The sequence below is a fragment of the Lucilia sericata genome, unplaced genomic scaffold (genome assembly GCF_015586225.1).
Source record: "Lucilia sericata isolate MDLA Ls3-8-SP2 unplaced genomic scaffold, ASM1558622v1 Contig000983F_arrow, whole genome shotgun sequence".
NCBI lineage: Eukaryota > Metazoa > Arthropoda > Insecta > Diptera > Calliphoridae > Lucilia > Lucilia sericata.
Genome location: NW_023994966.1, coordinates 40009 through 52173, shown reverse-complemented (window position 1 = coordinate 52173; position 12165 = coordinate 40009). Strand labels below are relative to the sequence as shown.

At 28.9% G+C, this 12165-nt stretch overlaps 1 protein-coding gene across 3 annotated transcripts in view; it reads left to right on the top strand.

The window, feature by feature from the left end:
- Positions 1-12165, top strand: part of LOC119609457 (protein roadkill-like) — a 167362-nt gene that overhangs the window by 125113 nt on the left and 30084 nt on the right. Inside the window, exon 3 of one of the 3 annotated variants that reach the window (XM_037964247.1) lies at positions 2022-2060. The exons of the other annotated variants lie outside the window; for them this stretch is intronic. Within the exon in view, the coding sequence (XP_037820175.1) occupies positions 2022-2045 (24 nt within the window). The 3' untranslated portion in view covers positions 2046-2060. Of the gene's footprint in view, positions 1-2021; positions 2061-12165 lie in introns of those variants that run through there. 3 annotated transcript variants of the gene reach the window in all.

Below are 12165 nucleotides of genomic sequence, written 5' to 3'. Positions count from 1 at the left end.
AATATCTGCTTTTTAAGAGTTTTACTAAAACTTGTTTTCTTTCACATTTGATTTACAACGTTTTACCGAGTGTAAATCCTTTAAGGATTCAAAATAACTTCTCTTACGTTTTAATATTTAAAAAAGTACATAACGCAAGAACAGAAACTCCATAAAGTTTGGTGGTATTTTAACATTTTCTAAGAAAACTTTAATACTTGGCAACGGTTTCTAAAGGAAATTTTTAAAAGAAAAAATTGTATTTCTTTCTTTGATGGTGGATGCTCAATAAAAAGAAAGTTGAGGACAATTTTTGTACAACACAAGCTCCATCATCTACAACATTCGTGGCATTCTTTGCAAGTATATAAACCTTGAAAGTTTTATATTTTTTAATGATTTGTAGTGTATTTTTTCAATTTTTTTTTTTTTTTGGTGGAAAGTTTAAACTTTAACAAGTAACTAAAAAATATTTATTTAATGTTTTTTGTTAAGAACTTGTTTTCTTGCTTTTGATAGAATTAATTTTAAATAAATTTGCTAATTTCTTTACAAATCTAGTAAATTTAGATAATGTTGTCATAAAAAAAGTGGACCAGTTATTTTTGATATACTGAAATTTATTTAATAAGAATATTCTTATCTTTTAAAATATAGAAAAATAACCATTCAGTGCAAATCATAAATTACTTTATGATTATAAGGGGACCAGTTATTATTCTTTTCTCTTCGGCTTTAGTTACATGTTTAAGCTTTTTTTATGACTCATAGTTCTTACTTAAGTTTCTAATATGAACCTTGAACATAATTTTACAGGATATTGTTTCCACATTGCCAATAGCATCACAAGTATCTTCTCTAAATATGCAAAGTATTATAACTATGGGGAATGGGATGTAATACTTAAATTTTTTATACAAATTTTCACATTTTTTTGTATATTTTTAAAATGTATAAAATTTTTACTGCATTAAACTTTTCCAAGTTGAACATTTTCTGTGGTATGTATTTTATAATTTGGGTCAAAATGGTAATTCACAAGTACCAGCAAAAATTGTCAACCATTTATTATGACAGAAGAAATACGCTTTCGAGTGTCAGAGGACACTTAAAAAAAAAATTTATAAAATTGGGTAATAGAGAATAGTTTATAGAAAATTGCTGCAAATTTATGATTAAACTAATGATTGAGTGTCGATTACTTAAGATATCAAAGTTCAAAGGTCACTACTTTCTTTCAAATTGTTGAGAAAACTACTCAGCAATAACTTGGTAATGGTTTTCAATTGTAAACACTTACCTATTAACATACTTTTCACTGACTATCACATATCGTCCTGATAACTTTAAAATAATGACACTTATTTGGTGGCATTACTTTTAAATACACTAATAATGACTTACAATGAATCATATACGTAAGTACTGTACTAAAAGCAGAGGTGTTGTGAGTACGACAGCAAACTAACAAACACAAAAAATTACTAATGACTTATTTAAGTACTTATTTGTAAGCGAAAGTGATAAGTACTTCATTCTCATGAAAGTTAAAATGTCAATGAATAAATATCAATCAGAGTAAGTTTTTGCGGGATACTAGGTTTAGCATCCTAGATTACACTTAAAATTTTCTCTCAGTGTATGTCTGTTAAATATTTATTTAATACCATTATTTTTATATATTGTTGAATACTACTATTTATTATCAAACTTATATATAAATATTATTTTAAGTTGACCATTAAAAACATACATTTATTTAATGTTTTTTTTTTTTAACACACGTACATACGTATTTTACAATCTTTTTGCATAATTTTTTTTCTTCGTCCAAGTTTAATTTTGTAAAAGATAAAATGTTAATTGCATAAAATAAACTTTAATGTTTTCATCATTATTGTATTTAAAATATATATGTATTATGTATTTTTATAACTTTTTTTTTATAAAGCCTTAAAATAATATTATTTTTTAATTTCAACTCCATAAAAATAAATAAATAACAATAAATTAAAAAAAATATATATTCCTTCTCTTTGCAGGTAAGTTTTTTGGTGTTTTATTAATTCGAATTCGATAAAATTTTGTAAGTACATTTTCATATTAAGGATATTTCATTTAATAACAAATTTTAAATTGGCTGGATCTGGAGTATCAAAAGTATATTGAAAGTTTTAAACAGGAATATATTTGGGTTTTTCCAACATCTATTAAATTATAAATTTCTCTATCTAATTTTAATATTTATTTCTTTTGCCAGTTTTGCAATTACAGAAAATCCCCAAACATTTCAAATAAATACTCACGGGAAAAACCAAATTCGATTAATTAATAATAGGAACACTTAAATAAATGGGTATATTATTTAATTGCATTGTAATACTTATTTGTAATGAAATAAACCCAAATACATTGAAATCAAATTTATTATGAAAATACATGCAATGGAAAACTCTATTAACTACCGATGAATTTTTCCTAAGAATTTTTCCTAAGAAATGAAAATATACACAACTCAGAACACATTTAGTCTGAACTAGAACTGAACTAGAACTGAACTAACACTGAACTAGAACTGAACTAGAACTGAACTAAAACTGAACTAGAACTGAACTAGAACTGAACTAGAACTGAACTAGAACTGAACTAGAACTGAACTAGAACTGAACTAGAACTGAACTAGAACTGAACTAGAACTGAACTAGAACTGAACTAGAACTGAACTAGAACTGAACTAGAACTGAACTAGAACTGAACTAGAACTGAACTAGAACTGAACTAGAACTAGAACTAGAACTTGAACTAGACTGAACTAGAACTGAACTAGAACTGAACTAGAACTGAACTAGAACTGAACTAGAACTGAACTAGAACTGAACTAGAACTGAACTAGAACTGAACTAGAACTGAACTAGAACTGAACTAGAACTGAACTAGAACTGAACTAGAACTGAACTAGACTGAACTAGAACTGAACTAGAACTGAACTAGAACTGAACTAGAACTGAACTAGAACTGAACTAGAACTGAACTAGAACTGAACTAGAACTGAACTAGAACTGAACTAGAACTGAACTAGAACTGAACTAGAACTGAACTAGAACTGAACTAGAACTGAACTAGAACTGAACTAGAACTGAACTAGAACTGAACTAGAACTGAACTAGAACTGAACTAGAACTGAACTAGAACTGAACTAGAACTGAACTAGAACTGAACTAGAACTGAACTAGAACTGAACTAGAACTGAACTAGAACTGAACTAGAACTGAACTAGAACTAGAACTGAACTAGAACTGAACTAGAACTGAACTAGAACTGAACTAGAACTGAACTAGAACTGAACTAGAACTGAACTAGAACTGAACTAGAACTGAACTAGAACTGAACTAGAACTGAACTAGAACTGAACTAGAACTGAACTAGAACTGAACTAGAACTGAACTAGAACTGAACTAGAACTGAACTAGAACTGAACTAGAACTGAACTAGAACTGAACTAGAACTGAACTAGAACTGAACTAGAACTGAACTAGAACTGAACTAGAACTAGAACTGAACTAGATCTGAACTAGAACTGAGCTGGAAATAAATTATAACTGAACGAGAACCGGGAGACATCGGTTTAAAAATTTGGATCAGTTAAGATGAAATTCCCTATTTACCATTTACTGCGAAATGGTAGTTTACTATCCCAATCTTAGTTATTATGCTCCGATTATAATTCAAGTGGCAATAATGTCAAGTAATTTACTTGGCTTACTTAGAATTCCCCTAAAAGGTTGTAACACAAATATTAAACAAATAAAAAAGCGAAAAGAAAATTTTATTCGTCTTATAATGAAATTTTCTTGTCATTTATTAACAAGAGAAAAACAAGCAATATAATTGTAATTTTCATAGAATTTGTTGTAGTATTCGTAAATTTTCTATTTTTAGCTAAATATATTATAGATATTTTTTCATTTTAATACAATCAATGAAAATAAAAATTAAAAACAAAAAAAATCAAATGATTTGTGTATCTATTGGCAATCAATACTGGTAGTCGCACTCGTACCTGCTGCCTGTATGGTAGAGTGTGAGTATGAAATATTTTCATTTTATTTTATTTTTTATTTATTATCTGTTGTCAAGGTTATTATTTTTATTTTATGTTGATTTTTTGCCTTTTTATTTTTTTTATATTTTTTTTTGGCAACATGCAACTCGGCCCTGTTGCCAATTTTTTTTATAAATTTTGCGTTAAATACTATACAAAGAGCTTATAAGTGTTAACAAATTAAAAATGAAAATACATATCTAATTGGTAACACTAAGGAGAATCATTAGGGGCTAAAAATAAAGCCCTTTTCACGAAAATCGGAAAAATATAACAAAGTCATAGAAACTATCAAAGATTTCTCCGAATAAAATATGAACTGAAATGGAACTGGATAAAAATTGAACAGGAATTTGATTAGAATTGAACAACATAACTATAACTGAACTATAACTGAACTAGAACTGAACTAGAACTGACTAGAACTGAACTAGAACTGAACTAGAACTGAACTAGAAACTGAACTAGAAACTGAACCAGAACTGAACTAGAACTGAACTAGAAACTGAACTAGAACTGAACTAGAACTGAACTAAGCAACTAGAACTGAACCTAGAACTGAACTAGGAACTGAACTAGAACTGAGCTAGACTAACTAGAACTGAATAGAACTGAACTAGAACTGAACTAGAACGGAACTAGAACTGAACCAGGAACTGAACTAGAACTGAACTCAGGAACTGAACTAGAACTGAACTAGAAGAACTGACTAGAACTGAACTATGAACTGAACTAGAACTGAACTAGAACTGAACTTAGAACTGAACTAGAACTGAACTAGAACTGAACTAGAACTGAACTAGAACTGAACTAGAACTGAACTAGAACTGAACTAGAACTGAACTAGAACTGAACTAGAACTGAACTAGAACTGAACTAGAACTGAACTAGAACTGAACTAGAACTGAACTAGAACTGAACTAGAACTGAACTAGAACTGAACTAGAACTGAACTAGAACTGAACTAGAACTGAACTAGAACTGAACTAGAACTGAACTAGAACTGAACTAGAACTGAACTAGAACTGAACTAGAACTGAACTAGAACTGAACTAGAACTGAACTAGAACTGAACTAGAACTGAACTAGAACTGAACTAGAACTGAACTAGAACTGAACTAGAACTGAACTAGAACTGAACTAGAACTGAACTAGAACTGAACTAGAACTGAACTAGAACTGAACTAGAACTGAACTAGAACTGAACTAGAACTGAACTAGAACTGAACTAGAACTGAACTAGAACTGAACTAGAACTGAACTAGAACTGAACTAGAACTGAACTAGAACTGAACTAGAACTGAACTAGAACTGAACTAGAACTGAAGTAGAACTGAACTAGAACTGATCTAGAACCGAGCTAGAACTAATTTTGAGATATACTAGTTTTTTCTGTAGTAGGGGATTAACTAGTACTTTTGATATCCTTAATCCCAAATAAAACTTATGGGTTTTCTCCCCAGTTTTAATTCGAGAATTGGGGAAATATTTATTGTTTAAACATTTATTTTATTTCTTTTTCCCTTTTCATAAATTTATTAATATTTTTATTTGTTTCTTTTCATATCGAACATGAACTCTCATTTAAGCCCTTCATACTACATATTTTTGAAGTTAGTAACACATGTTCCTTTTAGTAGCATTTTTATTAGCATTATTACTTTACTGGCTATTTAGTTTCTGCCTGCCAAAACTCATTGCAGGTTTCTAAAATGTCATAATGACATGACTAGGGGAAAAACCTCCTACTTGGCTCGTTTATATATGGGAACGTATGTGTTTGCACTTGAAGTATCTATGTGTGTGTTTAAGAATTTATAGGTGTGCGTGTCTAACAATACATAAATACTTTGAAAAATATTAGTAGTTACCCGTTAGTTCTGAAAGCTTTTGTTTAGTTTGGACTGGTGATATTGCTAGTGAAAGAGTGGTAAGGTGGAGGAACTGTAGGGTTGGTATTGGAAAAACTATTGGTAGGTATAGAAATCGTGTGTTTGTAACAAAAATATAACGTTGTTTTAGTAAGTTTCTAGTGAGTGTTACTTTAGTGTTATTGGGTTGGAGAACAAGTATTTCTTGTTATCATTATTTTAAAGTTTATAAAAAAATTATTTGAATTCAAATAAAACTAAATATTTTTAACAATTTATATATACCAATTTCCTCATGGTTTTAACATAGTCATGTATCCATTTGTTTATTCAAAGAAATTACTTTTTCCTTTAACTAATTGAAATGTATAACATTTTTGTTTTACCATCTCATTCTGTTTACGTTGCAATTTTCTCCTCTTCTTGTTGTTATAAGTTGGCCTGCTTTTATAAAAGTTTATTTTATATTTTTTTTTTCCTTTTTTAGTTTAGTTATTTTTTCTATTTTACTCCATAATGTCAGTGTAAATTGAGTTCACACAGTAATGTTTCTTCCTGTTCTAAACATTTGCCCTGTTAGTGTTTTCTTTTAGAATTTTTTGCAACTATATTTTGTTGGCTTAATATCACCACATAGATACAATGTACATGTATCTGTTACTGTATGTGTTGTAAAAAAACTGCTTATTATTTTAGTTTTTTTCTTAATGTTGAAATTCAATATCATCTTGCAAATAGAGTTGTTTTCTCTACTTATATTATAAAGGAAATTGTTGTATAGAACAAGGTTAAGGATAAAGTTATTACTAATATGGTCGAGTGTGCTACACATGTGTGCATGTGTTTAAGTAACAAATTTTCACATACTCACACATAATCATATTTTTACTGCCTTGTAAATGTATTAAGTGTTTCATTTCGTAAAAATGTTGCTCACTTTTCAACAGTGCTTTAAATTATCAAAAATATAATTTTGAGAATGTTATATACAGACATGTTTCTTTTGAAAAAATTTGTTGTTCTTTAAAGTGAGCAAAAAATTCTATAGTACACTTTTAGGTGTTTGTTATTAAACATAGTTATGGCATATTTTAGGTAGTTCTAAAAAATAACAATTTGGTAATATCTAAGGCAATTCTTCATTGACATTCCCTATTCTGGGTCTGTGAGGATGGACTTGCTCTTATCGAATGTTGTAATCAGTTTTGAGAATACTTTTTAAATGGTCAAGTAAACGATTAGTTAAGTAATTAATTAAGTTAGTTAGTTAGTTAGTTAGTTAGTTAGTTAGTTAGTTAGTTAGTTAGTTAGTTAGTTAGTTAGTTAGTTAGTTAGTTAGTTAGTTAGTTAGTTAGTTAGTTAGTTAGTTAGTTAGTTAGTTAGTTAGTTAGTTAGTTAGTTAGTTAGTTAGTTAGTTAGTTAGTTTGCGTACTTACAATTAGTTCAATATTTAGTTCAATATTTGAACAACATGTAGAAAACCGTCAATGTGTTAGTAACTTCCGTTTGATATATCTTCGTTTTCTTCTTTGTATTTTAAAAGATTCTGTTGATATTTGTTCTAACTAGTGCAGCAGCAGCATACTTCAACTCTTGTTGTTGTTGATGAAGATGATATTTTTGTTTATATTTTGCTGTTGTTTTCTTGTTGCAGTAAAAATAATCAACAATCAAGTCCTTGACCTATTAAAATAAACAAATAATGCATGCTTGTGCAAGTACATACACATGTACGGAATTATCCTTGGAATTGTGCATATATGAATGTGGCATTGTTTCTTTCCATTTTGTAAGTGTATTTACGTGCATGTATTGCAATTTAATATGCACATACATGCATATTATACATTTATACTTAAAATAACAAAAAAAAAAAATAATGTATTTTTGAGTGTATTGAGCTAGTTTATCATAAAATGGCTCAATAGTTTTAAAGGCAGTAAAAATAGTTCGCCAGTTAAATGCCTGCAAGTAGGTTGGTGGGTAACTAGTGCCGTTTTATTAAAGGTTTGGTAAATTTGCTATAGCGAAAATAGTTACTGGTTATCGGGCAATTGTTAAAATTTTACTTCTTGTTATTATTGTAGCAAATTGTTGTATGAATTTTATGTTAATAGTCATGACACATGTATACATACATAGCCATAATTTTAAAAATTTTTTATTTTCATTTATTATGTATTTATAAATTAGTGTTCATATTATGGTTCTTTAATTCCTGTTTATCCTTTATTCCCCACAACAATGTATTTGTTCTTCTTTCATTTTTTAAACAACATTTTCCATATCCTGTTAAAAAGTGCGTGTGTATGTGAGCAAGAGTATTTTTAAATTACATTTTGTAATATTGCATGCAAATTTCAGTTATATAATAAATAAATGGAATGGAGTATACTATAATAATATAAACTCTTCATATGTATTCCTCTTTACATTTTTACTCTGTCCTGTTTCGGTCTTTGTATTGCGTATGCAGTTGACATATAAATTCATTCAAATTATCTTTCTTGTTTTGTGTGTATTTTTTGTTGTATGTATTTTATGTAATTTACAAAACGTTTGTCAATGCCCACATGTCATACATTTATATACTCACAGATACATACATACATTTGCAGTTAAATGCATACATTTACATTTGACTTTAGTTAAGTTCCTTTTGGCCTTGTTAATTTTCATTGTTTCATTCCGACATGTTTGTAGGAGACAAACATGTTGTCCTTTGAGAATAATAATAAAAAAATAAAAAAAGTAAGTGCAATAATAAACATTTAAGTAGAAATAAATAAATTGTAAAAAGTTTTTTAAAATGCATTAAAAGGATTTAAGTTGACAAATCGGACAATAGATCAGACTATAGACCTAAAATTAGACAATACTGTATACATACTGTAAGTAACATACATCCGCTTTCAAACTAACTAACTAACTGACGAACTAAAACTAACTAACTAACAACTAACTAACTAAAACAACGAACTAACTAACAACCTAACTAACAAAACTAACTAACTAACTAACTACGAACTAACTAACTAACTAACTAACTAAACTAACTAACTACCTAACTAACAACTAAAAAACTAACTAAAACTACACGAACTACTAACTAACTACTAACTAACAACTAACAACTAACTAACTACTAATAACTAACTAACCAACTAACTAACTAACTAAACTAACAATAACCTAACAACTAACTAACTAACTAACTAACTAACTAACTAACAAACTAACAACTAACAACATAACTAAACTAACAACTAACTAACAACTAACTAACTAACTAACTAACTAACAACTAACAATAAACTAACTACGAACCTACTACTAACTAAAACTAACTAACTAACTAAACTAACTAACTAACTAAACTAACTAACTAACACGAACTAACAAACTAACTAACTACACTACTAACTAACAACTAACTAAACTAACGAAACTAACTAACTAACTAACTAACTAACTACTACTAACTAACTAACTAACTAACTAACTAACTAACTAACTAACTAACTAACTAACTAACTAACTAACTAACTAACTAACTAACTAACTAACTAACTACTAACTAACTAACTAACTAACTAACTAACTAACTAACTAACTAACTAACTAACCTAACTAACTAACTAACTAACTAACTAACTAACTAACTACTAAACTAACTAACTAACTAACTAACTAACTAACTAACTAACTAACTAACTACTAACTACTAACTAACTAACTAACTAACTAACTAACTAACTACTAACTAACTAACTAACTAACTAACTACTAACTACTAACTAACTAACTAACTAACTAACTAACTAACTAACTAACTAACTAACTAACTAACTAACTAACTAACTAACTAACTAACTAAACTAACTAACTAACTAACTAACTAACTAACTAACTAACTACCTAACTAACTAACTAACTAACTAACTAACTAACTAACTAACTAACTAACTAACTAACTAACTAACTAACTAACTAACTAACTAACTAACTAACTAGTTAGTTAGTTAGTTAGTTTGAAAGGATGATGTATATACATCAAATCCGAAGAAATACACCTAGGCCTCTATCGGGCCTGTTGTGCGCTCCTTAACCAGTGCCTCAGGTGGGAATCGAACCCACCACCTCCGGTCTACCAGTCTAGAACACTAACCACTAACCTACCGGAGGCCACTAACTAACTAACTAACTAACTAACTACTAACTAACGTAAGAACAATTATCTTCTTAATTTCCAGTTTCCAGCAGAAATTTTGATAACTCCCCAAAACACATTTTCCTATTATTTTCTATTAGACACAAGTTGTTGTTAATTAACTATTTAACCATAAGAAATATGCATTAATTAATAAGATTTTTATCTTGGCAATATTAAATTTCACTTATGTCCAATACACCAACAAACACACTAATAATGTATTTATAACTATAAAACTATCTCTAAACTGACTAGAAATCTAAGCGTAAATATCTCAGCATGTTTGCAACTTTGTTAAATTGAAATAATGCCTTAAGAGCAGAACGACTTGGACAAGTTTTGTTTGCTTATATTTTGCATAAATTTAAGAAAGGCATAAATAAATAAAGCAAAAACTGCATCCTTGGCGTATTTAGATGCATCATTAAATATATACCAAGATGCATAAGATAGAAAGATACAAACGTCAAGATACTTGGTCGTAGATAGTGGCAAACATTAATTAACACTTAATGGAGAGGGGAATTTTTGTTTGTGTGAGTTTTAAAAATAATTTTATTGGAATGAGCGAGTAAGCAAATGAAAGAATAAATGTCTGTATTTGAACAAATTAACCTCGTTAGCAATTATTTTGACGAATATTTCCTTTGGCCATTTAAATGTTCATGACATTTTATTCTAATCGTATCTTGTATCGCCTGTCTACAACAACAACAAAAAAAAACTCAATTTTAATATATGTACATCTAAAATAAAACCATAATGACAGCTTTTACAAAAATGAAGACAAAAAAAGTATTTATAATGTAGTGTAGTTCACAATTAATCTTAATTAAGTGAAAAAAGTGCATTAAACGCAAAAATATTTAAGTATTTCAATATTCTCTCGGCACATGCACTGAAATAGATCTTTTTGTACTGTAAAACTCGCATTCAAACACGTACCAAAGCAAATTGCTGGATTGAAATTGCACTGGGGATTTAAAACAACAGCAACTATGACAATAATAGAGAACAAAAAAAAACTGAAAACAACAAAAACCAAACCCACTTGGAGATGGAAAATCGAGCAAGAAAATATTATCTCGCAGAAGGAAAAAAAAACTATTTAATGCACAGTCATAGGTCAAAGTCATTAATAACTTAAAACGAATGCACGAACAAGCAGAACAAGAAGAAGGAGATATTTAACCACTTTGGCATCCCACCACCACCACTACCTTCTTCCTTATTTCTTTCTGCCCTTCTAAATTGTGCAAACATAAACATTTTTAAGTGTCTCTGGGGTTGTGGTATACCCAACAGTTCGGGGGTTTGATCTAATGTTATATTTATATTGGACCTATAACTCTGTGTCTAATGGGTTAAATAACCATTGTTTAAGGGTCATCAGAAAAAAAAATTAAAGTGACTTCTTTCTTGATTACTTGGGTACAATAAAGTGAGTATTCTTGGGAGAATAAAATTGACCATTAACTTCATATCAGAAGTATTAAGAGATCGGGCTATAATTAATGATACATATTAGACCGTTGTTCAGACTAAAGATCAGAATGTAGTCCTGACTATAGATCAGACTATAATCAATACTATAGATCAGTCTTTTGTCCAGACTATAGATCATACTTAAGTCCAGATTATAGATCAAATTATAGATCGGACTAAAGTCCACCGTTAAGTTCGTATAGTCGTAACTCTAGATTATAGAACCGGCTATGGACCACACTATAGACCAGACTTTAGAACAGACATTGAATTTTGTCCAGACTATATACACAGTCCAGGCTATAGTCCAGATTGTTGTTTTGGCTATAATACAGACTATATATAGATCGAACTATTGTACGGAATGGATTAAAGAACTAGAACTATAAACTAAACTATAGATCAGACTTAGATCAGATTATACATCAGAACATAGAATATAGATTAAACTATAGTCTGGACTAAATATTCGACTATAGTCTGTAATATAGATTAGACTATAGTGTGAACTAAAA